This window comes from Hylobates moloch, unplaced genomic scaffold (assembly GCF_009828535.3).
Source record: "Hylobates moloch isolate HMO894 unplaced genomic scaffold, HMol_V3 SCAFFOLD_14, whole genome shotgun sequence".
In the NCBI taxonomy this organism is placed as follows: domain Eukaryota; kingdom Metazoa; phylum Chordata; class Mammalia; order Primates; family Hylobatidae; genus Hylobates; species Hylobates moloch.
Window position 1 is genome coordinate 73,406,809 of NW_026652289.1, and position 27,656 is coordinate 73,434,464.

At 50.5% G+C, this 27,656-nt stretch overlaps 2 protein-coding genes across 3 annotated transcripts in view; one reads left to right on the forward strand and one right to left on the reverse strand.

Annotated features, from left to right (window-relative positions):
• Positions 1-1,834: 1,834 nt before the first annotated feature.
• SPINT1 (serine peptidase inhibitor, Kunitz type 1) lies at positions 1,835-15,605 on the reverse strand. 2 transcript variants are annotated; one of them, XM_032174122.2, is made up of 10 exons: positions 15,054-15,605; positions 6,802-6,929; positions 6,419-6,557; positions 6,166-6,336; positions 5,960-5,986; positions 5,524-5,649; positions 5,357-5,407; positions 3,985-4,155; positions 3,724-3,771; positions 1,835-3,278 (listed from the first exon to the last, which is right to left on the reverse strand). In XM_032174122.2, exons 1-10 carry the CDS (start codon positions 15,526-15,528, stop codon positions 3,067-3,069), a joined length of 1,548 nt encoding a protein of 515 aa, XP_032030013.1. In that variant the 5' UTR covers positions 15,529-15,605; the 3' UTR covers positions 1,835-3,066. The 2 variants fall into 2 exon arrangements, with proteins under 2 accessions (XP_032030013.1, XP_032030011.1); XM_032174120.2 differs by having other exon boundaries at positions 6,118-6,336; positions 15,054-15,593.
• A 653-nt stretch (positions 15,606-16,258) lies between these two features.
• Positions 16,259-27,656, forward strand: part of PPP1R14D (protein phosphatase 1 regulatory inhibitor subunit 14D) — a 39,709-nt gene continuing 28,311 nt past the window's right edge. The window contains exons 1-2 of the mRNA XM_032174124.2: positions 16,259-16,506; positions 23,779-23,943. The gene's annotated coding sequence lies outside the window, so the exon portion shown is untranslated. The remainder of the gene's footprint in view (positions 16,507-23,778; positions 23,944-27,656) is intronic.

The window sequence follows — 27,656 nt, forward strand, 5'->3', positions numbered from 1 at the left end:
GGCTGGTCTCGAAACTCCTGACCTCAAATGATCCACCCACCTCGGCCTCCCAAAGTGCTGGAATTACAGGTGTGAGCCACCGCCCAGGGCCACTCACCTGATGTTAGACTTTCTCCACGAAGCCACTTATTAACCTTAATCTCCTCCACTTGACCGGCCTCTGTTTTGTTCCAGCAGCCATTTTTCAGATACCTGGTACCACAAGCAGGGCCTAGCTTGGGAGATGCTAGGATAACTAAGACCTGGTCAGCGCCCTGAGGAGTCTTGTCTAGATAAAGGGAGACACACACTAGCTTGGGCTTATGCGTGCAGCGGAGCTGTGTAGAGCAGGAGTGCGTGGAGAGGGCAGCAATGAACTTTGCCTGGAGAGCCAGAGAAAGCTTCGTGAGCTGGAGCACGGGGTAAAGTAGGAGCTTTCCAGGGCTGAGGGGACTTCTGAAGTGAGGAAACTGCCTGTTCAGGGCATGGAGGTAGGGATCAAAGTTCTGAGTCATGTGGGTGGGCACAGAGCAGAGGATGGCTGGGGCAGTCTCAGGGATAAGAAGTTTGGGGACCAGATTGTTTTGTCACCGTATCTGCATCCCTGTGGCCTGCACGCCAGAGTGTAAGCGCCAGGACAGCAGGAGCTGTCTTAATATTCATTGCTCCACTCCTGTTACCTGCCTGAGACTGAGTCCTCACATCGTTGCACGAAGAACACGGCATCCAGTCATAGTCACAGCGCCCCCTGGTGACCCCCGAGAGCTCCCACCTCCTCGGGCACTCCCTCCGCACATGCAAGAAGCTGTTACTAGGGGTGGCGCTTTGCCTGGCATCCTCTCACTTGATGTCTATCCCTCCCTGAGAGGATGTTCACTTCAGGCCAACAAACCCTTACTAAATACTTGCTCCGTGTTGATCACTGTTCTAGACACTAGGATAGAGTCTGAGAACCAACTGATAATGGGGGTTGTTCCCAGTAGGGATCAAGTCCGTTTTCAGCCTCGAAGGATGGATGAGTGTCAGAGTAGGGGGTCAGAAGGGAAAACACGCTGCCCTGTGAAATGGAACAACGGGGATGAGCCCCACCCCCTGCCACTTACTCAACATTTACTAAACTACAATTTACCAAGGTCACACAGGGAGCACGGGGTGCCGGGAACCCCGACATAACTGGATGCCATCTGCGGCTCTGGGAGCTCACAACCCGGCAAGAAGACAGGAAAGGAAATAAGAGGTGCTCTGGGCTCAGGGTGGTGTTAGCAGACACAGGGGTGTGAGGCAGGGAGTGTCCACCACCTGCGGTTGTGTGGGAGGGTTTTGAGCTTAGGCTGAGGCATGCAAAATGGGGAGGTGGTCCATAAGAGCAAGAGTCCAAAACCAGGTGTTTTCCATCAAACAGAGGCCTGTCCCGGCGTGCTAAGAAGGTTCTGCTTCTTGATCTGGGTGCCTGCCTCAGAAGTGTGTGTCATTATGGAAATTCATTGAGCTGTACACTTGTAACTTCATATATGTACATTCATGGTAGTTGTACTTGCTTAAAATTTGCTTTTAAGTCTGCCCCAGACCCCCACCAACCCTGCTACCTCTTTTGTAAGACTAGACTCTGGGGATCCAGTCCTCCAATCCCAGCTCTAGGGCCTTGGGGAGGCAATTCAGTGAATTAGTTTCTTCACCTGTAAAATGGGGATGACTGTGTTGTCATCACAAGGCGTGTGTGCAGCGCCAGCGATGCGAGATACGTAAAGCATTTAAATAGTGCTTCCTCTGCCCCTCTCAGCAGTATCAAATTTCTAATGATTGGCAGCGTCTGGCACAGAGGAGCTCAATGTAATTCACTGAATAAACGAGCGAATGAGCTCAAAGTATGATTTTTTTTTTTTTTGGCACCGAGAGGCAGCTTGAATAAATGCAGGGGTGTGGGTTGGAGTGGAGTGTCTCTACTAAAGGCTCCTGGGAAGGAGCTCACAGCCTGGTTAGGGGGTGCTGCACTCCAGCACAGAAGCCAGGGCTTCTGTAGGGAGGGAGACAGCTAGTCACCTGGGCCCCAACATGTGGAGGTAGGAGCCAAGGTGCCTGTGCACCTCTAACCCCAACCTCCAAATGAACAGAACTGTGGAGAGGTCAGCCACTCAGGCTTGTGGAGAGGCTCACACCAGGCAGAAATGCTACACAGCAGCAGCACTGCAGCCTCCCCAGACTCGTGGCTCCCGTGGCCCTCTCACTCCTCCCCTCTGGTGGTCAAACCTGGCACTGCTCTCCAAAGTCAGGGGCCAGGCCAGTTTCGAGAGACGATGGGAAAACCTGCTCAACAGGGTGGCCGAAGCCTGAACCAGCTGAACAGGACAGTCCCATCAACCCCCAGCAACCTTGTCCCTCTCCTGGCCCACAGAACAGAGCCAGAAACCCCACAAACCACTTTTATTACCCAGTGGGCGGGCTGGACTGTGATATTAGAGAACCTTGGGGGTGGGGGCTGCGGGATGCAGCTGAGCCTCTCCTGGCTCTGTCTGCTGGTCTAGGCCAGGGTGGGGCTGGTCAAGGGCAGGGAGCTCAATCTTGGGGGAAGAGGAAGAGAGGATAGAGAGGCCAAACAGGCCTCTTCCCCTCCTCGTCACCCATGCCACAGCATTAAATAAACAAAAAGCAACTCTTTACAGCACAAACTACACAGGGAAGTCCTTCCTCCCAGCCCTGGGTGCACAGCATGGAAGAGGAGCTCTAGAGGACAGGGTTGGGGCCTCCAGGGTCTGACACCACCCCACGCCTCTTCCTAGCACTATGGGGTAGGGACAGGCAGCTTTGAACAGAGGAAACAAAACTCCAACTTCCTCCAAACTCCTATGCAGGCAGGTCCATCTAGTCTGGTACTTCTGGCCCAAGGGTTTTCTGCTCCTTCCAAACCTTTGAGCTTTCTCAGGATCTGAGCTTAGCTGAGACTTCTCAAAGAGGGGCTGGAGCCCTGGTATCTGAGACACAGTGGGCCTGGGAAACAGGCAAGAGTCTGGTTCCAAAGTTTTTCCCAGCCCAGGCCTCCGCCTTGGCAAGCAGGAAGCAGGGCCAGGTGAGAGCCGGCGAGACCCAGGCTCAGAGGGGCCGGGTGGTGTGGTTATAGACCAGGTGCTCCGTGTCCTCAGTAGTGGAGACAGTGGAGCTGGCAGGGGTGGGTGGTGGGTGGTGGCGGTGGTGGTGTCTGCTGAAGCCCTTTCTCTGGTCCTTGAAGAAGCAGTAACTCAGGATGGCTACCACCACCACAATGCAGATGACCAGGAACACCGCGATAGCCATCTCCACAGAGCCTGGGGGAAGAAGCGGTAGAATAAGGGGCTCCCAAGGCCTGCCTGGTTCTGACACCCACCCCCACTCTATGGAAGAGACGAAGTCAAATGGATGCCAGGTGTGGAAGGACATGGGCACCCGACTCAGACCTCCTACATACGAGCAGCTGAACAGCTCTGTCCAGGAGCTCAGAGGAACTCTGGTGGGCCTCAGGTCTCAGCTCAAGTCGCTCTCTTTGCAGTTAACTTGAGGAAGCCTGGGACGCTGCTGACAGACATCGGCACGCACTTTACTGTACTCCCTCCCTCGTGTGCAGCAGGCATCCCTATTTGATTACGGTACTCTGTCTCTACAGGCCACCTTGGCATCCTTCTCAACACAGGTTAGGCTGTCACAACAGGTGGAGTTGATCCGTGAGTCGACACCTACATGCTAACCTCAGTTACAGGACAGATCAGGGCTTACCTGTGCTGGAAATGGGGCTTTCCCGCCTCAGGCCAAACACATCCTTCTCTGCAGAATGATGAGGGGAGAGACCAGTCAGTACTAAGGGCTCAGAGACTCAGCTGCTCCCCAGTGCCCCAGACCTCACACTGCCATCCTCTCCCACTCCTACTCCAGGCACTCTGTGGATGGAGGGGTGACTCCCAAAGGCCTGGGGACAGAGTGGAGGCCACTGGCTAAGCCTTCCCCTGTACATGCCCACCCTCTCACTGGCCCGCTCACTGGAGATGCCGCGACAAGACTCGAGGCACTGCTGCTCTTCCTCAAAGTTGTTCTTGTTGCCATAACAACCACCATAGGTAAAGCGGGCGCAGTGTTCACTGAAGGGGTTGTAGTACCAGCGCGGGATGCTCTCCTTGCAGAGTCCTGTGTCTGGCAGGTCCACGCAGTGCCCTGGGGGGTATGAAGTAGGCTGTGGTGGGCGAGTCCATGGCCTCCCTGCCACCTTCTGCTAGGCTCCACGTGGCTGCTGCCCAGCACCTCCCCACCCGCCATGGCTCAGGGAGGGCCTGAGAGGCCCCAAAAACCTGGCCCAGCTGCAGTGGTGCCAGAAAAGGGAAGATAAACCCTGGACAATAATTGTAGGCACAAAAGTAAACTACACCGACTCACAGTTATTTCAATTTTCTTTCAGCTTTTCTGACTGGGTCACGGTCTCAGTTTTCCAACACTGGGTGGTTTACCTCTTTTTTTTAGACAGTGTCTCTCTATGTTGCCCAGGTTGGCCCCAAATTCCTAGGCCAAGCGATCCTCCCACCTCAGCCTCCCTAGTAGCTGGGATTCCAGGTGTAAGCAACCGCACCTGGCTGGTTTACCTTTCTTAAAAAAGAGGATGGGCCTCAGGGTCTGAGCCTTGGCAGGCAACAGCAAATAATAAGCTAGAGCTTATTATTATTATTATTATTTTGAGACAGGGTCTCACTCTGTTGCCCAGGCTGAGGTGCAGTGGTGCCATCTCAACTGACTGCAGTCTCTACCTCCCAGGTTCAAGTGATCCTCCTACCTCAGCCTCCTGAGTAGCTGGGAGTACAAGAACACGCAACCACATCCGGCTAATTTTTGTATTTTTTGTAGAGATGGGGTTTTGCCATATTGCCCAGGCTGGTCTTGAACTCCTGAGCTCAAGCAATCTGCCAGCCTTGGCCTCTCAAAGCACTGGGATTATAAGCGTGAGCCACCGCGCCTGGCAAGCTAAAACTTACTGTTTTATTATATTTATTTGTGTTGTTTTTCAATGTTTGGCAAGTAATAGTGGCTTCCCATTTATGGTAGTGATGTGAAAGTTCCTTTTTAATATATTACATTTAAAAAGTAACTAAGTAAATAAGATCTGAGCAATATGTGGCGGGCATGGCTGAAATTATGAAGGTGTTCAGAGAATGAGTGATGCCTGGAAAACACAGAGCCACAGAAGAGAGCCCAGGAGCCAGCCAGGGAAGAAGCTGAGCCATGTGGAGAACTGGGAGCCCACCCTGGCTCTTTGTGCCCACAGGCCCATACTCCCGGCAGGCCCCTCAGGCACTGCTGGGTGGAAATAGTGAGGATGGCAGTGTCAGCGTCTGCCCTGATCCAGGGCACCTGGGGAGGATCTCACCTTTGTCACTGCGGAAATGGATGCGCTGGAGCTCGTCAAAGCCACTCGTGTCTGCAGAGATGAAAGGTCAGAGGCTCAGACCCAACAAGGGTCTCCCAGGGGTTCAGGGCAAGGCTGTCAGGACCTCCCTCTCTGCTGCCCAACCCCCTTTATCCCCCAGGCCTCACATTTTTCACAGGCAGACTCGTCGGAGGCGTCGGGGCAGTTGGGGGTGTCGTCACACTCCAGGAAACTGTCAATGCAGCAGCCATTGCTGCAGCGGAACTGGGTGGGCTGACAGGTGCCAGAGCACACTGAACGGGTGGAGGGGAGGTCAGGCTCAAGCAAAGAACAAGTGCCCAGGGCCCACCTTCTACTTGGCCCTCTCTGCCCAGACACAGCACATCCCCCATTCCCTTTCCACCAACCCCACTCCTCCCCCACACAAACTGGGCAGATCCTCATAGGAGGATGCTGGGCTGCAAGGGGTGGGATGTTTGCGGTCCTTCCACAAACTCTGAGGGGAGGAATGGCTCAGTCAAAGGCAGGCTGCTCAGGGGCATGGGGATGATATGGGCTGGGGATGTGGCAGGGATGGGGGATGGGGAGGGGAGTAAAGCCCACCTGGATGGCGCCTTTCCATGGAGGGGCCTGGGAGAGAGAACAGAGAAGTGAGAGGAGGTATGACCAGGCTCCAGTGGGGTTGAGATGATTGGGGTGGGTGGGCAAGGGAGAACTCCAACCACCCACCTCCCTGGCCACAGAAGAGAGAGACCACTCACCCTGGGGGAAAGTCGCCTGAGCCCCAGAGCTGCCTCTCAAAGGCCCACCTTGCACACCCCGACAGGCTAGAATGCACTCTTCTTCCCGAAGGTAGTTGTTCTTGTTGCCCAAGCAGCCTCCATAAACGAAACTCTTGCAGATCTGCTCCGTGGGATCATAGTACCAGCGTGGGAAAGAGCCCCGGCAGCGGCCCACCTTGTTGGATGCGAGGCAGTAGTCTAGGGGGGAGAGCTTATGAGGGGACCGTGCGGCCAATCCGCACAGCGGGGCTCCAGGTGCTGCTCCTCACCCCTCCCTCACCTTCTGTCTGCTTGGTGGACAGCACAGTGACTGTGACGTTGGCCGTGTCCTCTGGGTGGTCTGAGCTAGTCACTGTCAGCTGGAACAGGTAGGTGCCTTCCTTGAGTCCCCACAGTTCCACCTGGTTTGGGTCTTTCCTCTGCACACAGGAGTGGCCATCAGGCTTGGGCACCCCCTGATGATGCCCCCTTGGGCTGCCCCAGGCCCGGCCAGACACACACCCACACCCCTGGGGAGGCCAGGGGGAGTTGGATTAAATGCATCTTCAGCCTCTCTCCACCCCATCCCATCCAGGGCCATTGGTTGGCCTAGGGCCCCAGAAAGGGGCTCCCAGAAGGCTGGCAGGCAGAGGGCGGGGCGAGAGAGTCAGCCCAGTGTCTCACCTCTACCCTGACATCCGTGTCACCCCGCAGTAGGCGCCAATCTGTGTTTTCCACATCCTTCAGCACCAGGGGTTCCTGGGGTTGTACCTTCAAGTCTATGCCTGCCCAGGCCTTGGGGATCCCAGACCCTGGCGGGGGAAGAAAGTGAGATAAGGTCAATTCTCACTAGATGGACCAGGCTTCTCCCAGGAGCAAAGTGGGGTGGTGAAAGTATGGGCCCCACCTAGACCAAACTGGGACTCCGCAGCCTGCATGGGGTGCGGGTGGGAGCCCTCAACAGAACCAGCTTCTTGATCTCTATTCAGAGAGAGCATGTTTTTGGTATACTGAAGATATTTTTATGTTGTAACCCACTTTCTTTCCTTTTTTTTTTCTTTTTTTGTTAGAGATGGGGTCTTGCTATGTTTCGTAGGCTGAAGCACAGTGACTATTCACAGACTCCATCATGGCCACTACAGCCTCAAACTCAAGCAATCCTCCTGCCTCAGCCTCATGAGTAGCTGGGACTAAAGGTACAATTACCACGCCCAGCTGTAAAACCCTCTTTCTGAAGCAAATTACCGAACAAATTGCCATCTGATCTTATTGAGTAAACACACACACACACACACACACACACCCACACACACACACACAGGCACTTACTTGAGGGGATGGGCTTGTTTCTGTTTTCTACAATAGAAATAACTCAGACAGACTCAGCCTCTAGTTACAAGGGGTCCCGGGAGCCACGCCCTTCCTTGACTTGACAGTGCCTGTGTCTGAGGCTTCCCCACTTCAGGGCCAGGGATAGGGGAAGGTAACAAGCACAGTGCAAGATCCCTGCCTGTAGGGGGCTGAATGGTGGCCCCTCAAAGATATGTTCACATCTAACCCCTGGAACCCATAAATGTGACCTGATTTGGGAAAAGGGTCTTTGCAGAAGTAATTAGGATCTCCAGATGCGATCATCCTGGATTAGCTGGTTAGGCCCCAAATCCAATGACAAAGTATCCTTATAAGAAACGGAAGAGGAGAAGATAGAGTGAAGGAAGAGAAGGCCACTCGAAGACAGAGGCAGAGACTAGAGTGATACAGCCACAGCCAAGGTATGCCTGGGGCCACCAGAAGCTGGAAAAGACAAGGAAGGATTCTCCCCTAGGGTCTTTGGAGGGAGCGCAGCCCTGCTGACACCTTGATGTGGGGCTTCTGGCCTCTAGAACTGTGCAAGAATAACTTTTCTGTTTTGTTTTGTTTTTGAGACGGAGTCTCACTCTTTCATCCAGGCTGGAGTGCAGTGGCACAATTTTGGCTCATTGAAACCTCCGCCTCCAGGGTTCAAGCGATTCTCCTGCCTCAGCCTCCCGAGTATCTGGGATTACAGGTCTGCACCACCATGCCCGGCTAATTTTTGTATTTTTAGTAGAGATGGGGTTTCACCACATGGGCCTGGCTGATCTTGAACTCCTGACCTCAAGTGATCCTTCTGCTTCAACCTCCCAAAGTGCTGGGATTACAGGCATGAGCCACCACACCTGGCCAAATTTGTTTTAAGCCAACCAGTTCATAGTCATTTGTTACAGCAGCTCTAAGAAATTAATACATTGCCCTTCACGGGATTAGTCCAGTTGGGCAGATAAGACCCCACGACATGAAGCAACATGTGGACAAAACAAGGCAGTGGACATTCAGAGAAAGGAGGCCACGGCAGGCTAGGGGGATAAGGCAAGGCTTTCTGGAGAAGGGAGAAAGGATTTTTTATTTTTTTGTTTTTGTTCTTGTTTGGTTGTTGGGAGAATGTAGGGTGTTGTTGAAAATGGCAGAACAGAGCTGGGCGCGGTGGTTCACGCCTGTAATCCCAGCACTTTGGGCGGCCAAGGCAGGCAGACACAACATCAGGAGATTGAGACCATCCTGGCTAACACAGTGAAACCCCCTCTCTACTAAAATACAAAAAATTAGCTGGGCATGGTGGCACATGCCTGTAATCCCAGCTACTCGGGAGGCTGAGGCAGGAGAATCGCTTGAACCTGGGAGGCAGAGGGTGCAGTGAGCTAAGATCGCGCCACCGCACTCCAGCCTGGCGACAGAGCAAGACTCCATTTAAAAAAAAAAGAAAAAGAAAAGAAAAAAGAAAATGGCAGAACACATGAGAAACCAAAGCAAGGAGTTAGGAATTTGCAAGGCCAGTTCGCTGGGCTTGAGTTGACCTTAAAGCACCCTGGAAGCCAGGCCAGGGTGTTCGGACACAGCAGGAGTAACATTCAAATATTAAACAACTGGTAGTACAGAAAGGGGACAGACACTGGCCGTGAGCAGTGGTGCAGAGTCCTGGAGGCCACAGCTGCACCAGACATTGACCTCCTAGATAACATGACAGAGGTCCAGGAGTTCAAAGGGAGGGGCCAAGGGCTTGGGCAGCAGGGGCACTCCGGAGCTCTGAGCAGCAGCTGTTTTCCCATCTGTTTGGAAGTATTCTGTGGAGCGAGGAGGCTGGCAAGTATACCAGTGCAGTGGTCCAGGGCAGATGCAACAGGAGTGGCCCAAATGCCAGAGCAGCCAAGGGAATGGAAATAAGGATGTGAGAAACAACGCTGGGCTGATGCTTCTGGCTTCTCCCCTGCCAGTCTCTGGGAACTGGGAAGGAAAAGCCAGGGTACAGGCAGAAGGCAAACCGGATTTAGAGGGAACATATAGGTTAAGTCATAGAGAAGTTAAATTTGGGAGAAGGCAGGCCACCCGGAACCAGCAGACAATGAGAGACAGGCAAGGGTTGGAAATAGAGGCACTGGCTGAGTGTATGCTGGGCAGCATGCTAGGTACTCTACCTGCATCAGCTATATCCGGGGTTGGCACTAAGCCTGCAGGCCAAATCCAGCCCACCATCTCTTATATTTTGGAATGGATGAAAAAACAAGAGCTGGCTGCAGTGGCTCACGCCTGTAATCCCAGCACTTTGGGAAGTGGGGCAGATGGATCACTTGAGGTTGGGAGTTCAAGACCACCCTGACCAACATGGAGAAACTCCATCTCTACTAAAAATACAAAATTAGCCGGGTGTGGTGGCACATGCCTGTAATCCCAGCTAGTCGGGAGGCTGAGGCAGGAGAATTGCTTGAACCCAGGAGGCGGAGGTTGCAGTGAGCTGGAGATCGCGCCATTGCACTCCAGCCTGGACAACAAGAGCGAAACTCCATTTCAAAAAAAAAAAGAGAAAGAAAGAAAGAAAAGAAAAAGAAAAAAACAAAAGGAGAATCCTTTGTAATGACATGTGAAAAGCACATGAAATTCAAATTTGTGTCCACTGATTGGAACACAGCCTTGCCCACACATTTACATGTTGAGTATGGCTGCTTTCATGTAACAACAGCAGAGCTGAGTAGTCGCAAGTGGGACCCTATGGCCCACAAAGCCTAATAATTTCTATGTAGAGCTTTACAGAAAAAGTTTATTGACCCCTGGAGTCCATCATGTACCTTCATAACCAGCCTGCCACACCTACATTCTCACCCTCTTTTCAGATGAGAAAGTTGACACCAGAAAGATTAAATGGCTTGCTCAGAGTCATTCAGTTTCTAAAGGCCCAGCTGGGATTTGAGCCAAGGTCTGTCAGACTCCACAGCAAATGCTGTCTCCAAAACGTAATTCTATAGGTTATCCACCCCCTCAGAGGTTGTGATTTTAATTGCTTTTATAATGTTGGGTTTTTAAATTTTGCTTTTCTAGTTTAGGTAATACATATATGACATAAAATTCAAACAGTGGCTGGGTGTGGTGGCTCATACCTGTAATCCCAACACTTTGGGAAGCTGAGGCAGAAGGATGGCTTGAGCCAAGGAGCTTGAGACTAGCCTGGGCAACATAGTGAGAGCTCATATTTACAAAATAAAAAATTAGCTAGGTGTGATGGTGTGATGGCTACTTAGCTATTCAGGAAGATGAGGTTGGGAGGATCACTTGAGCCTGTGAGGTTGAGGCTGCAGTGAGCTGTGGTTACACCACTTAACTCCAGCCTGGGGAACAGAGTGAGACCCCATTTCTCTTTTTTTGAGACGGAGTCTCGCTCTGTTGCCCAGACTGGAGTGCCGTGGCTCGATCTCAGTTCACTGCAAGCTCCGCCTCCCGGGTTCACGCCATTCTCTTGCCTCAGCCTCCCGAGTAGCTGGGACTATAGGCGCCTGCCACCACGCCCGGCTAATTTTTTGTATTTTTAGTAGAGACGGGGTTTCACCATGTTAGCCAGGATGGTCTCAATCTCCTGACCTCGTGATCCGCCCACCTCGGCCTCCCAAAGTGCTGGGATTACAGGTGTGAGCCACCGTGAACAGCCCGACCCCATTTCAAAAAAAAAAAACAGAAAAACAAAAACCAAAAGGTACAAAAGGCTAGTGAAAATTAAGCCACCTCTTCTCCTTAAGAAGGAACCTTCTCCATCAGGTTTATTACCCCAAAGGTATGTATGTGAGAGAGAGAGAGACAGAATATCAAGAGACAGTATTTGAATTCACAAGCATGTGAGTTCTTCATCTTGTTTTGCCCTTTATATATATTGGAAATAGTTCCATAGCAACACATAAAGAGTTTCCTTTTGTTGTTGTTGTTGTATCATATTCATTGTATAAATGCACCACAATTTATAATTTATTTAACCAGTCCCTACCTGTTTCCGGATTTAGATTTTCTTTCTTTCTCTCCTAAGAACTAAACCATGCTGCCTTAGGGTTTATTATTATTATGAAAACAACATCAGAGTATTCCATTATAGGATGTGTTGACAGACAATGCAATTGTTTCCAATTCTTCATTATTATAAACAATACTACGCGGACTAACTGGCTGGTAAGTTGTTTTATCCGTGTATAGGTACAGCTGCAAGATGAATTCCTACAAGTGGAATTGTGTCCAGGGCTGTGTGCATTTAGGTTCTATAGATATTGCCCAACTACCCTCCACAGAGGCTCTCTAGAGAGTTTTTTCAAGTGTTAGAGTGAATGCAAAGAAAGAAGAGAAGGTAAAGAGATAAGAACAGCTGGTAGGAGGCTGAGTCACAGGGATTCCTCTTTGATGAAGTAGAGAAAGCAGAGCCAATGGGGGACTCACTCAATGGTTCTGGGGCTGAGAAGACCAGGATGCACAATGACAGCAAAAGGGATGGGAAGGGAGAGATTTCAGGAAGAAACATGTTGAATGTTTCAGAGGCCTGCAAAAATAGTAAAAAGAGAACTGGGTTCCAGGGATTAGGGAAAATAAGACAGGGATGAGCAGGAACGAAAAGTGGCTGTCTGGAGGCAACCTCCCAGCCCAGGGGCTTGGCTGACAAGCAGGAGAGCACCCTGAGAACACCTGCCAAGGGAGTAGTGAGCTGGGAAGAGCCCAGTCCTCCCTCCTTGTATTTTGTAGAAAGAAGACAGACTACGTAGCTGTCTGCCTAGCAGACAGACAGGCTTGCCCCACCAGGCCCCCAGAGTGGAAGTAGCATGCAGAGTGACGCATCAGACTTTGAGCTGTATCAGGGGCTGAATCCCACCCCTACACAACTCAGTCCTCTCCAAGCCCCAGCCCCCGGGACCAAGGAGCAGGTACCTTGCCTTACCACTCCCTTCTTCCCACCCCCAAGAGAGCAAAGGGCTAGAGTGGCAATAAAACCAGCCCCTCCCCCAGTTAGTTACCAGGTCTCAGGACCTCAGGGAAGTGCAGACTCCGCCTCCTAAGCCGCTCCTTCATAGGACTGGGGAGGAGGAGAGGTGGGGAAGAGGAGAGGTGGGGGAAGAGAAGGGGAGAGGAGGAAGTGCAAGCTGCTCAGCCTCCAGCTGCAGGAATCTGTACTGGCCTGGCCTGGCCACAGGCAGAAAGAGGAACAAACAAACCCATTCTGGGGAGCATTTATCTATGCAATAGGAGAATCAAAGGTTTGGAAGCTCTCAGTGCCCGTGACCCACCCAACCCGCCTCATCCACCCTAGCCCTTAATGGCTCTACCCTGTCATTACCCACCTCCAACCGCTCTAACTGGACCCAGCTGAGAATAAACCCCTTGACACACATACAGCTTTTCCCACTTCCCAAAGCACTGCAACACTCTAAGAATGGCCTAGAATGGCCTGGAGCTCATACTAAGTCCAAGCCCTACCTGCCTCCCTCAAAGTCCCAGGAAATCCCCACTCCACCCTCTCTTGTGGCAAACAGGCAGGTCCTGGGGGTTTCCAGATGAGGATGGCTGGTCTCAAGACCATGGGGCCATAGTCCAGCTCAGCTCCCTGACCAGACTCCAGAATTTCACACTCTGGCCCTGGAGAGGGACTCCCATGGGGCCTCTGTGGAGCAGGAAGGGCATGGGCAACTCAGGTCAGTAAGAGGCATCACCACCTACACTTTCTGCTACTTCCTTGTGGAACAGGCTGCAGCCCTGGTCCAGTGGGACTTGGTGGCCCAGACTGGCCCTCAGATATGTCCCCCTCCCATCCACAGGAACCCCCATCTCACCTCTCCTCAGAGACCCAGGAGAGCTAATGGAAGGATAGGGAGAAAAGAGGACCCTCAGCCTGGCAGAGAGACTAGCCCAGGAAAAGTCTGCGGAGGAAAGCCCTTTCTCCACTTTCCAGAATGGAGACCACCCCCAGATGTGGCCCCAGCCCAGTTCTGGCCCCTGAACTCCCTAATCCCCGGTTGTGTTATCCACTGGGCTATGTTGGGTCAGAATGCTAGGTTTTTACCAGAGAGATGGTCTTGTGTGAAAAACAGCACAGGACTTTTGGAGGTCTCCCCTGGGGTGAATCCCAGGCCTACCATTTATGGGCAGTGTTACCCTGGGCAAATTCTTTAACATGGGAGTCTCAGTTTCCTAATCTAAAAAATGGGATGACTGCTAGTGGCACTCTTTTTGGAAGTTGTTGCGACGAGGCCTGAGTGAGAGTATGTGTGGCACAGCAATCAGTAAGCTGTAAAGTGCTCACAGAGGTTATGAGAGGTGACCCACCCCTGCCCTGGAGCCCCACCTGGCCAGAACAGCAGGTAGAGAATGGGGGAACCAAGGCTCTGGACTGGCCCTGATCCCAGCAGACAGTTCAGCCCGGGGAAGAAAGAGGAGGAGCCCTGGCCTCCACTTTGCCCTTATCCATGGAAGTAAACAAGGTTTGGCTACCAGATTCTAAGCAGGGAGAGCCCTGTCTGGCTCATGCGCATGCACACACACCTGCCTGGACAGCTGACATCCCTTCCCTACTAGGTATACATACCAACAGGCTGACTCACCCCACAACCCTCCTCATCCCCCACCCCAGAGCCTCTAGGCTTCTGTGCCTACAACATCACTCCTCTCCCTTTGGATCAACCGCAGACTGGGCTTGTTTTCTAGTCTCGGATCTGGCAGTCTTCCTGGACCACCAAAAGGCCAATCCATTCCTAGGGAGTAGAGAGATGCTAAGCAGTCTCAAGTCCAGCCAGTGGAGGAGACTATGGCCAGGCTCACCTGACAGGGCATCGGTGTGCCCAGACCAGTGCTTGGCCAAGGTGCCTTTCTAGTCACCAGACCATCCAGACAGCTCACTCCTTCAATCAGCCTATCAGTGCCAGAGGTCAGGAGTCCTGAGGACTTCCTCTTCCCTCCAGTACACACGGCCCAGAGCCAAAGGCCTCCCTGTGAGCACCAGTCCATCACCTCTGAACATCCTGAGTTCAGGAGCCAGAGCCTGGGCCCTGCCCTCCCTACTCATGTTCCCTTTCATTTGTTTACTGTTTGTACTGCCTACTACCGAAGTGAGGGCGATCTGGCTGCGACATCTGTCACCCCATTGATCGCCAGGGTTGATTCGGCTGTACTGCCTACTTCTAAGGAGGGCTTCGGGTAGAAATAATCCCAGCACTTTGGGAGGCCAAGGCGGGTGGATCACCTGAGTTCAGGAGTTCAAGACCAGCCTGGCCAACATGGTGAAACCCCGTCTGTACCAAAAAAAAAAAAAAAAAAAAATTAGCCGGGTCTGGTAGCGGGTGCCTGTAGTTCCAGCTACTCGGGAGGCTGAGACGGGAGAATCACTTGAACATGGAAGACGGAGGTTGCAGTGAGCAACCAGAGATTGCGCCATTGCACTCCTGCCTGGGCGACAACAGCGAGACTCCATCGCAAAAAAAAAAAAAAAAAAAAAAAAAAAAGGAAAGAAAAAGAAAAAAGAAGTGAACTCTCCTTAACTCCTCTCTGATGTTCGCCTCCCCTAGGACCCCATAACCAGTCCCTTTTTTGAGTCTCTCCAATCCCATCCATCTTGGCACCCTCCTCACCTCCAAAGCCCTGGGTCCGCAGCTGGCGGTAGGAGCGGTACACTTCCCTGGTGAGGTAGTTGATGAAGCCCTCCCTGGGCGCGAACTTGCACACGAAGTTCTGCTCGTAGAGGCAGTTGATGAGGAAGCAGGCGGCGATGGCGTCCTCCCCGCGGTCGGGCTGCAGCTCCACTAGCGCCAAGTTGCAGTTCTGGGTGGTGCAGCAGGCGCGCACGCAGTCCCAGCCCCGGCGCACGGTGGGGGACTCCAGGAAGGTGGCTCCGTTGCTGACCGAGGCGTTGGTGTCCAGCACGAAGGCAGGCACCCCGGCGGTAAAGCGGTTCAGGCAGTCGGCTCCCGCGGGCAGCCCAGGGGGCGCGGGCGGTGGCCCGGCCTGGGTGCCCTGGAGGCCGAGCGCGCACAGAAGCCACAAGGCGACGGCAGGGATGCGGGCCGGGGCGAGGCAGGCGCCGGCCATCGTCCTCGCAGGGGCCATCGCCTTCCTCCCCAGGGGGGTCACCTTCAGAGCGCGGGCCTCTGGGTTCCGAGGGTGCTGGTGACCTGAGAGAAGGGAGGGGACAGAGGAGACACACCTGATCAGCCCGGGAGACTTTGGAGGAGGCGGACCAGCCAGGAGGAAGTGGCGGGGAGGAGGGACCGGAGCACTCCGGGAGCGAAGAGGGCGCACGCACCCGGCCCTCCCACGCGCCCTCCAGGGACCCGGCAGCCAGACAGACGGACAGGCGGACCGCTAGGGAGCTCACGTACCCGGACACACGCACGAGAGCAGAACAAAGGGCCGGACATGCTCCAGCCCGCTCTGCCTGCGCCTCGGCATCGCGTGCGGGGGCCCCGGTTACCTGCGCAGGTGAGTTGGGTGGGGCCGGGTCCGCCGAGGTTCCGGTCCCGGCTTCCTGCGCGGCTCGGGCCGCGGCTTCCGCCCCGGTGCTCGGAGAGCTGGGGCTCAGCCGCCTTCTCCCCCCGGTTTCTGGTGAAACTGAGTCAGCGCCGTCGGGGCGGGACCGACAGTCACCCCTGCGCTGCCGGCCCCGCCCACGCCCGGTGCGCTGCGGCCGCCTCCAGCGGGGAGCTCCAGGCCTGGCCCGCCCCGCGGCCCCGCAGCCCCGGCGCCTCCCCGGCAGCCAGCTCCCGGGAGGGGCTGTCGGGCTCCACCTAGTCCAGCCTCGCGAGGGAGCCCCGCGCCCGAAGCGCATCCCCAGCCGGGAGGGGACGCGGCCGGAACGCAAGGGTCCGGCCTCTGGGGCGGCGGCCTCCCGCCTTCCTTTCCGGCCGGGACCTGCTTTCCCAGCCCCAGACCTGAGGCCCGATGCAAATGATCTTTCTGGCCCTCGGGAAATCATTTCCATTTCGTGGCGGGAAGGGAACCCAAAAGTTGCGTGGCTGCACTTGTGATAACTGGGATCCGGGATGTCTGCCTCACTGTCAGCTCCGGGAAGCCCTCCCTGCTGTCAAGGTGAGAAACGGAGGCGATTCCCCGCGTCCAGGCTCCCCTGCGTGCTCCACGGGGCTTCCCTGTTGTTCGAGGCCCCTCCTCATCTTGTATGTGCAGTTCGCTCCATTCCTTGCTATGGCTTATTGGACTGTTGCCCCCTTCCCTGGAGCCCAGGCTTCCTCTCTTTCACAAAGGGGACGCTGCTGGCCACTTTCTTCCAGGGAAATGTCATCCTTGGAAGCCTGGAGTTTGCAGTTCCCCCAAGTAGCTGAGTTAATGTCCTTCACGAAACAGTGGACTCCTTGAAGCCAAGCTCATTGTTCCTCCTGAGTAAAAAACTCTTAAGAGACCATTCTCTACGGCAAGGGTCTGAACAGGTGAAAGACGGATGAAGGCAGGGCTGGAGGAAGGAATCACATAGCATGCTCTCTTAAAATACAGATTCTAAACCTTTTCCTGATGGCTTAACAACCCCCAACCCAATGGGAACATTCTTCCCAGTTTCTCATCCAGAGCAGCTTTGCCTAGCAGATCCTGTGGCCAACCCTTGGATTTTGCTGAACTGCAACATCCTCCAGCTGCTCACATGATGCGTCTTGGGGTGGGAATCTGGGGCCTGTCTCCCCTTCTCTGGATTTTTAGGGTTTATCCACAGACCCTGGCACACTGGTGGATATACAACAATGATGGTATGCTGGGAATGAAGAAAATGATTGTGCAGTCACTGGGAAGAAAGGGTTTTGTTGTGATTTGATTTCCCCTTATGGCTAACACATTCAAGAATCTTTTTTTTTTTTTTTTTGAGTTGGAGTCTCGCTCTTTCACCCAGGCTGAAGTGCAATGGCACGATCTTGGCTCACTGCAACTTCTGCCTTCCGTATTCAGGCGATTCTGCCTCAGCCTCCCAAGTAGCTGGGCTTACAGGTGCGCACCACCACGCCCAGCTAATTTTTGTATTTTTAGTAGAAACGAGGTTTCACCTTTTTGGCCAGGCTGGTCTCGAACTCCTGACCTCAGGTGATTCACCCACCTCAGCCTCCCAAAGTGCTAGGATTATAGGTGTGAGCCACTGCGCCTGACCTCAAGAATCTTAATACAGGGGAATATTATCTTATGGTAATATTACATCACCATAAATTTATCATTACATCCATTATACACACCATTATAAAAACCAACATGAATTCAGCACTGACAATGCCCAAACTCTGTTCCTAAGCACTGCCCACACATTACCCTATACTCAAAACAAACCTAGGGAGGTAGTATTTTTAGCCCCATTTTACAAATGAGCAAACAGGCTCAGACAGGTAAACTGACTTGTCAGGTCATTCAGCAGTGAAGCGGCAGAGTAGGGATTGGAGCCCAGGCAGGCCAACTCCATGGCTTCAGCGCTTAAACCCTGGGCTTTATGGCCCTTGCAATTCTGACTTCATCTGGAAGTTCTGCCCTCACCTCAGATTCAACTTGCTTAAACCCATAACTCACTTTCAAGAGGTGAGCAGCCACCATTTGTTGAGATGCCCACTGTGTTCCCTCCAGGCACTTGACATAGGATTGCTAATGCTCAGGACAACTCTGAAAATTGTTTCCACTTTGCAGAAAGGTTCACTGACTCCATCAAGGTCAGGTAGTGAGTGAAGAGTGGTGACAGTTTGTAGAGAAGTTGAACTTGTGAGCTTCAGACTCAGACTACTGGGTTTAGCTCTTGCATCTGCCACTTACTATTCGTGTGGCCTTATGCAAGTTATTTGATCTCTCTGCCTTAGTCTCCTTGAATGGGAAGTGGGGCTTCATAGGGTTTTTTATGAGAATTAAATGAGTTAATGCAGACAAAGCATTTGACACCAAGAGTTCTCAATAAATGTTACTTGAAACGACAACAACAACAACAAAAACACATGCTGGTGAGGATGCAGAGAAAAGGGAACGCTTATACATTGTTGGTGGGAATGTAAATCAGTTCAGCCACTGTGGAAAGCAGCTTGGAGATTTCTCAAAAACTTAGAACTACCATTCAACTCAGCAATGCCATTACTGGGTATATACCCAAAGGAAAATATATTGTTTTTCCAAAAAGACACGTGCACTTGTACGTTCATCACAGCACTATTCACAATAGCAAAGACATGGAATCAACCTAGATGCCCATCAATGATGGATTGGATAAAGATAATGTACTTCATACATACCATGGAATACTATGCAGACATAAAATTAACAAAATCCTGTCCTTTCCAGCAATACGAATGCAGCTGGAGGCCATTATCCTAAGCAAATTAAGGCAGGAACAGAAAACCAAATACCACATATTCTCACTTATAAATGGGAGTTAAGCATTGAGTACACATGGACATAATGATGGAATAATAGACACTGAGGACTACCAGAAGAGAGAAGGAGGGAGGGGAGCATGGGGAGCGTGGGCTGAAAAACAACCTTTTAGGTAATATGCTCGCTACCTGGGTGACAGGCTCATCTGTACCCCAAACCCTATACCCATGTAACAAACCTGCACCTTACCCACTGAATCTAAAATAAAAGTTGAGGCCAGATGCAATGGCTCATGTCTGTAATCCAAGCACTTTGGGAGGCCGAGGCGGGAGGATTGCTTGAGCCCAGGAGTTCAAGACCAGCCTAGGCAACATGGCAAGACCCCGTCTGTATAAAAAAAAAATACAAAAAATTAGCCAGGCATAGTGGCGCATGCCTGTAGTACCAGCTACTCAGGAGGTTGAGGTGGGGGGATTGCTTGAGTTGGGGAGGTCAAGGTTGCAGTGAACTATGATCATGCCACTGCACTCCAGCCTGGGTGAAAGAATTAGGCCCTGTCTCAAAAATAAGTAAACAAAATAAAAGTCGAAATGATTCTTTTAAAAAAGTGACAGAGCCAGGATTGTATGTGAAGTCTTTTTGACATTAAAAGCCATACTTTCCATACTACCTTATGCTGCTTCTTACATACTAATAAGAAAAACTACATGTGAAGAGAAGAAAGGCTATAAGGTATTCCATCAAAGTAGTGAAAGTGATGGTATTTGAATGGTGAGACTGTAGGATAACATTTCTTCTTTCTAGTTTTAAAAATCTTTTCCAAGATCCCTTCGGTGAACATGGGATGCTTCCATAATGAAGAGAGAGACACACCGTGATGACCTCCACATACCATATTTGATGACAGTCTTCCATGGTAATCACTCACATCCATCTCTTGTCTGTTCCCACTGCTGCCCTTAATCTAGGCTCTGTGCCAGCTTCCTGATGGAACTCCAGGCCACCCTGCACACTGCCATGTGGTTCCCTCCTCCAGCCCTGCCTTCATCTGTCCCTCACCTGTTCAGACCCTCAGTGATCCCCAAGAACTTCTCTGGCAGAGTGTACAGAGCCAACTGTTCCTTGGATGGACTCACGAAGTTCAGTATTTGCTTAGGCAGAGAGTGTAAGAGCTGTCAGAGGAGACTCAGCTAAAACCCTTCCCCTGGCTGGGCACCGTGGCTTATGCTTGTAGTCCCAACACTTTGGGAGGCCAAGGCAGGAGGATTGCTTGAGGTCAGGAGTTCGAGACCAGCCTGGGCAACATAGTGTCTGAAAAAATAAATTTTAAAAAACAACCCAGCCGGGCACGATGGCTCACACCTGTAATCCCAGCACTTTGAGAGGCCAAGGCGGGCAGATCACGAGGTCAAGAGATTGAGACCATCCTGGCCAACATGGTGAAACCCCATCTCTACTAAAAATACAAAAATTAGCTGGGTATGGTGGCGCGTGCCTGTAGTCCCAGCTACTCGGGAGGCTGAGGCAGGAGAATTGCTTGAATCCGGGAGGTGGAGATTGCAGTGAGCCGAGACCGCACCACTGCACTCCAGCCTGGCAAAAGAGCTAGACTCCAGCTCAAAAAATAAAATAAAATAAAAAATAAAAAAACCCTTCCCCTTACATACAGCAAATTGAGGCCCAGAGATTTGGCCTTGGTTTCTTCATAGACACAGGGCCAGCTCCAGACCTCAGGTCTCTTGACTGTCAATCTTAGGCCCTTTCCTTGATTTGAGCTGCCTTCCTGCAAAGTATTTGCAAATGATACTGTTTTTTAATTCTATACTGTGGGCCCAAGGGGAGTTCACTCTTCTCTTTTCTTTGTTTCTTTTCTTTTCTTTTCTTTTCAAGATGGAGTCTCGCTCTGTCACCCAGGCTGGAGTGCAGTGGCATGATCTCGGCTCACTGCAACCTCCGCCTCCCAGGTTCAAGTGATTCTCTTGCCTCAGCCTCCCAAGTAGTTAGGACTGCAGGCACCTGCCACCATGTCTGGCTATTTTTTTATTTTTTGGTGGAGATGGGGTTTCACCATGTTGCCCAGGCTGGTCTTAAACTCCTGACCTCAAATGATCCACCCACCTCGGTCTCCCAGAGTATTAGGATTACAGGCATAAGCCACCATGCCCGGCCAAGGCTCTGTAGCTCTTTTCTTAGGCCGTGTAGCTCACTCTTTTCTTAGGCTGTGTAATTCACTTTCCCACTGCAAGCTTTGGGAAAAGCTCTGTGCCACAGGCTCCATTCCTATTTGCCGCTTCACAAATACCAATCATTGCTCTAAAGAGTGGATGATTTGATGAGAATATTCAGTTCTTACACCACTACTAGAGGAGGAACACTGACTGCCTTGTTGTGGATGTGGTCTGGCAGTTTCTGTAGGTAGGAGTGGTGGATTGTCTACAAATGTGGCCACCGACAGTGCCTCCCATTCCTGTGTGTGCATGCTGCTTCTCCCACTAGAAGGTGTCTTTTACTTTCCTTCTCTTTGAATCTGGAACTTGCTTTGACCAGTTGGACCTAGCAGAAGTGGGGCCCTGTGACTTCCAGGCCTTATGAAATCTTGTAGCATTGTCTTTCCCTTTTAGAGCCAGCTGTGATATAAAGAAGTTAGTGCTGCATGAGAGAGCTAGCACCTGAAGACAATGAGGCCCTGGAGGATGAGAGACTCTAAAGGAAAAGGGAAGGGCCTGCTGTCTTCCAGCCACGCCAGCCCCCAACTGAGAAGCTGGGTCAGGCCATCTTGCATCTTTAGCCCCAGTCGAGTTACCTCAGCAGAGACTAGCTGACTCTGCCAAGCCTTGCCCAAATTACAGAATCATGAGCAAATAAATGGCTGTTTCTGTTTTAAGCTTTTAAATTTTGGGGGTGGTTTATGTGTCAATAATAACTGAAACAGATAATATATACAGAATAAACTTTAGTTTTAATAATCTAAGTAAAAGCCCACTAATTCATTATGCAGAAAAAAATGATTTTTTTGAGATAGGCTCTCGCTCTGTTGCCAGGCTAGAGTGCTGTGACACAACCATAGCTCACTGCAGCCTCGACCTCCCTGGTTCAAGCGATCCTCCCACCTCAGCCTCCCAAGTAGTTGAGACCACAGGTACGTGCCACCACACCCGACTAATTTTGTAAATTTTTTGTAGAGATGGGGTCCCGCCATATTGCTGAGGCTGGTCTCTAACTTCTGGGCTCAAGCTATCCTCCTCCCTCAGCCTCCCAAAGTATTGGGATTACGGGTGTGAGCCACTGTGCCCAGCCAATTTAACTTTTATTTTAAAAAGACAGCCCCTCTCAGATACTGCTACAGCCCTGTTAAATCAAATTTAGCCTCCTTACATATTTTAAGTTTGACCTAAAGGTTTCTCTGTACATAGTGAACTACCACCTAAATGGAGGTATAAACAGCCTGTAATCTACCCTTGTGCCAAACACCAAGTTTTGGCCAATCAAAAGGGGCCAACTGTTCAAACCCTCTTCAAATAAGGCAAACACTGAGCTGTAACCAATCTGGCTGTTTCTGTCCCTCACTTCCATTTTCTGTGCCTCACTTTCCTTATTCTGCCCATAAATCTCTGAGCCTACTCTGGCTCAGAATGCTGCCCAATTTACCAATCATACTTTGCTAAATTAAACTCTTTAATTTGGCTATGGATTTTTTTTTTTTTTTGAGACAGAAATTTGCTCTTATCGCCCAGGCTGGAGTGCAATGGCGTGATCTCGGCTCACCACAACCTCCGTCTCCCAGGTTCAAGCAATTCTCCTGCCTCAGCCTCCTGAGTAACTGGGATTACAGGCGTGCACCACCACACCTGGCTAATTTTGTATTTTTAGTAGAAACGGGGTTTCTCCATGTTGGTCAGGCTGGTCTCGAACTCCTGACCTCAGGTGATCTGCCCACCTCGGCCTCCCAAAGTGCTGGGATTACAGGCATGAGCCACTGCACCTAGCCTAATTTGGCTATGGATTTTCTTTTAACAGCCCTTAAAGGGGTATTTTTTTTTTTTTTTTTTTTTGAGATGGAGTTTTGCTCTTGTTGCCCAGGCTGGAATGTAATGGCTCGATCTCAGCTCACTGCAACCTCTGCCTACCGGCTTCAAGTGATTCTCCTCCCTCAGCCTCTTGAGTAGCTGGGATTACAGGCATGCGCCATCATGCCCAGCTAATTTTGTATTTTTAGTAGAGATGGGGTTTCTCCATTTTGGTCAGGCCAGTCTCGATCTCCCAACCTCAGGTGATCCACCCACCTTGGCCTCCCAAAGTGCTGGGATTACAGGCATGAGCCACCGCACCCATCCTGTTTTTATTTTATTTTATTTTATTTTATTTTATTAAGTTCTGGGGTACATGTGCAGGATGTGCAGGTTTGTTGCGTAGATAAATATGTGCCATGGTGGTTTGCTGCACCTATCAGCCCATCACCTAGGTATTAAGCCCTGCATGCATTAACTATTTATCCTGATGCTTCCCTCCCCCCAACCTACCCCACAGGCTCCAGTGTGTGTTGTTCCCCTCCCTGTGTCCTAAAGGGTTATTTTTGAGGAATTATTCTAATGTCAGAAATGCTCACATGAGGGTGGAGGGTACAGGGAGGTGATAATGAAAGGATACAAAGCCTCAGGAGGAAGTTTGACATTTTTGTTTGAGATCTATTGTACATGGCAAATATAACTAATAATTGAGTACTGTACATTTCAAAATTGCTGAAAATAAATTTCAAATATTTTCATTATTAAAAATATTAAATATTTGAAAAAAAATGCTCACAATATTCCATTGTGGTAGGTTGCTTCTAAATGGCTCCCAATGATCCATACCTCCTGGTACTCATGCCTTGTATAATTTCCTCTCCTTCAGTGTAGTTGGACCTAGTGACTTGCTTCTAATGGACAGAATCAAGCAAAAGTCATAGGATGTCACTTCCTGGATTTGGTTACAAAGACTGTAACTTTCTCTCTCTTTGTCTCTCTCTCTCTCTTTTAGTGCCTTTGGTGTGGTGGAAGCAAGGTGCCATGTGATAAGTAAGCCTCCAGAGAGGCCTGCATGGCAGGATCCAATGTCTCTAGCCAACAGCATCTGGGGACCTGAGACCTGCCAACACCCTTGTGAGTGAGCCTGGAAGTGGACCTCCTGCTCTTGAACCTTGAGGTGACTATAGTGCTGGCTGACACCTTTACTGCAGTCCCTGAGCTGGGGGGCCCAGCTGATCTACTCCCAGAATCCCCCCTACTAAAACAGTGATATAATAAATGCTTATTGTTTCAAGCTGGTAAATTTTGGAATGCATTCACTGAAAAAAATTAGGATATCAAACTATAAACCGTTTACTTAGTCAACATTTTAGGGAACTAATATGGCCATAAATATCAAGCCTCCTACAATTTTGCACATTCTTTGACTTTGTAGTTCTACATCTATAAACTTCTCTTAAGGGAAATCATGGATACTAACAAAGAAATAGTTACAAAGATGTTCAGCAGAGGAGCACTATTTATAATGGCAAATTGGTGGTAATTCATATATCCAAAGATGGGATTGAGTGACTAAATCACGGAATCACCTCTAATAGAACAGGTTGGGATTCATCAGTGAGTTTTAAAAACAGTAAAGGGATTTGCCACTGGCATTTGAAAAGACAAAATAAAATGAAATAGAATGAAAAATACCAGAGTAAGGACAAGTTTTGCTTCATAAGAAATTTAGCTTTATATATGTACATGTGTACACTGTGATATTAAATTGCTTACTCTGAGTCATGGTCCACATTTTGAATAACTGCAGTGTTAATAAAAGATGTATATAAAACTACTTAGGCCAGGCACAGTGACTCACGCCTGTAATCCCAGCACTTTGGGAGGCCAAGGCGGGCGGATCACCTGAGGTCAGGAATTCAAGACCAGCCTGGCCAACGTGGTGAAACCCCGTCTCTACTAAAAATACAAAAATTAGCTGGGCGTGCTGGCAGGCGCCTGTAATCCCAGCTACTCGGGAGGCTGAGGCAGGAGAATCGCTTGAACCTGGGAGGTGGAGGTTGCAGGGAGCCGAGATCGTGCCATTGCACTCCAGCCTGAGGGACAAGAGCAAGACTTTATCTCAAAAAAAAAAAAAAAAAAAATTAGCTGGGCATGGTGGCATGTGCCTGTAATCCCAGCAATCAGGAGGCAGGGGAATCACTTGAATCTGGGAGGCAGAGGTTGCAGTGAGCTGAGATCACATCACTGCACTCCAGCCTGGGCGATAGAGCAAGACTCCATCTCAAAAAAAGAATAAATACATATATATATACATTATATATATATAAAGACTAGAAAAAAATAAGAAAGAAACTTGTCAGAATGTTACTGGTGGTGGTTTTTGTCTGGTGGGATTATGGGAAATTTTGAATGTTTAAAAAAAAATTTTTTTTGAGACAGAGTCTTGCTCTGTCGCCCAGGCTGGAGTGTAGTGGCACAATCTAGGCTCACTGCAACCTCCGCCTCCTGGGCTCAAGACATTCTTCTGCCTCAGCCTCCCGAGTAGCTGGGATTACAGGCACGTGCCACCATGCCCAGCTAATTTTTTGTATTTTTCGTAGAGATGAGGTTTCACCATGTTGCCCAGGCTGGTCTGGAACTCCCAGCCTCGGCCTCTCAATGTGCTGGGATTACAAGCGTGAGCCACTGTGCCTGTCCATGTTTTAGAAAATTTAGAAAAGTTTCTAATTCTAAATAAACATGTTTTTCTTCTATAATAAAGTTTTTTTTTTTTTTTGAGAGGGAGTCTCGCTGTGTCGCCCAGGCTGGAGTGCAGTGGCGCGATTGGCTCACTGCAAGCTCCGCCTCCCGGGTTTACGCCATTCTCTTGCCTCAGCCTCCGGAGTAGCTGGGACTACAGGTGCCTGCCAACACGCCCGGCTAATTTTTTGTATTTTTAGTAGAGATGGGGTTTCACCGTGTTAGCCAGGATGGTCTCGATCTCCTGACCTCATGATCTGCCCATCTGGGCCTCCCAAAGTGCTGGGATTTTAAATAAAAGAAAAGACATTTAAAAAGAGCAGCCTGGTTCTGCTGGGGTCTGCCTGCTGCCCGTTTTATCTCAGCACTGGACCTGGCCCAAGCCAGGAGAGCAGGCAGGCACCTTTTTCCCTGCCCAGGCCCCTGCGCTCTTTTTCTGCCCTGATGTGGCTGTGTGCTCCTGGTGGCTTTTATCTCTCATCTCATCTTGGATCTTGAGCTCCCTTATCTTTGGGCAAACTTACTGATGAATGGTGGTACCAACAGGACAGGGAGGAGATGTGGGTCAGTGCTAAGTTGGAAGGATATATAATAAGGAGCCTCTTGCTATAAATAATGGACATCACTCATTAGTGTGCCATCAAGCTTCATGGTATCCATGCTGCGTGCTCATATAGAATCTTATCAACCCCCAGTTTACAAATGAAACATGTTTTTTTTTGTTTGTTTGCTTTGTTTTTTGTTTTTTTGTTTTTTTTTGAGATGGAGTTTCGCTCTTGTTGCCCAGGCTGGAATGCAATGGCGCGATCTCGGCTCACCGCAACCTCCGCCTCCCAGGTTCAAGTGATTCTCCTGCCTCAGCCTCCCTAATAGCTGGGATTACAGGCATGTGCCACCATGCCCGGCTAATTTTGTATTTTTAGTAGAGACGGGGTTTCTCCGTGTTGGTCAGGCTGGTCTCGAACTCCCAACATCAGGTGATCCGCCTGACTCAGCCTCCCAAAGTGCTGGGATTACAGGCATGAGCCACCGCGCCCGGCCTGAAACACGTTCACAGAGGCTGCATGAATGCATCTGTCTGTCCCTGTGTAGGCTTTCATAAAGTTTGCATGTTTGTGTGTCTCCAGTCCATTACTAGTCAATATCTGTTCAATGTTACCTCCTAAATAGCTGTCCAATTTGCCTGCTTCTTGCCATTGACAGCACTACCTCCCCTACTAGCTCTACTGCAATTGCCTTCTAGCTGGCCTCCACCAGCCCTTCTGTGCCCTCTGATTGTCTTTCTGTGCAACGGCCACGGTGATTGTTTGGAAGTTTAAATCTGAACATGTCAACTTGCCCAAGCACCATTGCTTAAGACTCTTCAGTGACTGACCAATGCCCTTAAGATGGAGACAAAATTCCTCAACGTGGCTTACAGGGCCCTGCCTGGGTACCTCAACCCTTTCTCCTGCCTCACTTTTCCCTCTCTCCTCCCTCTGTTCCAGCCCCACTGACCCTCTTAGTTCCTTGTACTCACCATCTCCCTTCTGCCACAGGGCCTTTGCATGTCCTCTGCATTCTGCCAGGCCCATTCCTGCTGGCTCCTAGGCCAGGTTAACTTCTACTCATCTGTCAGAACTCAGTCCAGATGTTATCACTTTCCAGGGTACACCTTCATTAGACATTCATATAGCACCTCCTACTTTTCTTCAAATCACTAAATGAAATTGTAATTTTACATTTATTTGATGAGTTGATTATTGTTTGTTTATTTTCACACTAGACTATAAGTTCCTTCCATGAAGGCAAGGACTGTGTCTCTTTTGTTCTTCTTTGGTGTTTTTTGTTTTGTTTGTTTGTTGTTGTTGTTGTTGTTATTTTGGGGGGTTTTTTTGAGTCAGTTTTGCTCTTGTTGCCCAGGCTGGAGTGCAATGGCACGATCTCAGCTCACTGCAACCTCTGCCTCCTGGATTCAAGCGATTCTCTTGCCTCAGCCTCCCAAGTAGCTGGGATTACAGGCGCCCACCACCACGCCCGGCTAACTTTTTGTATTTTTAGCAGAGATGAGGTTTCACCATGTTGACCAGGCTGGTCTGAAACTCCCGACCTCAGGTGATCCACCCGCCTCAGCCTCCCAAAGTGTTGGGATTACAGGTGTGAGCCACC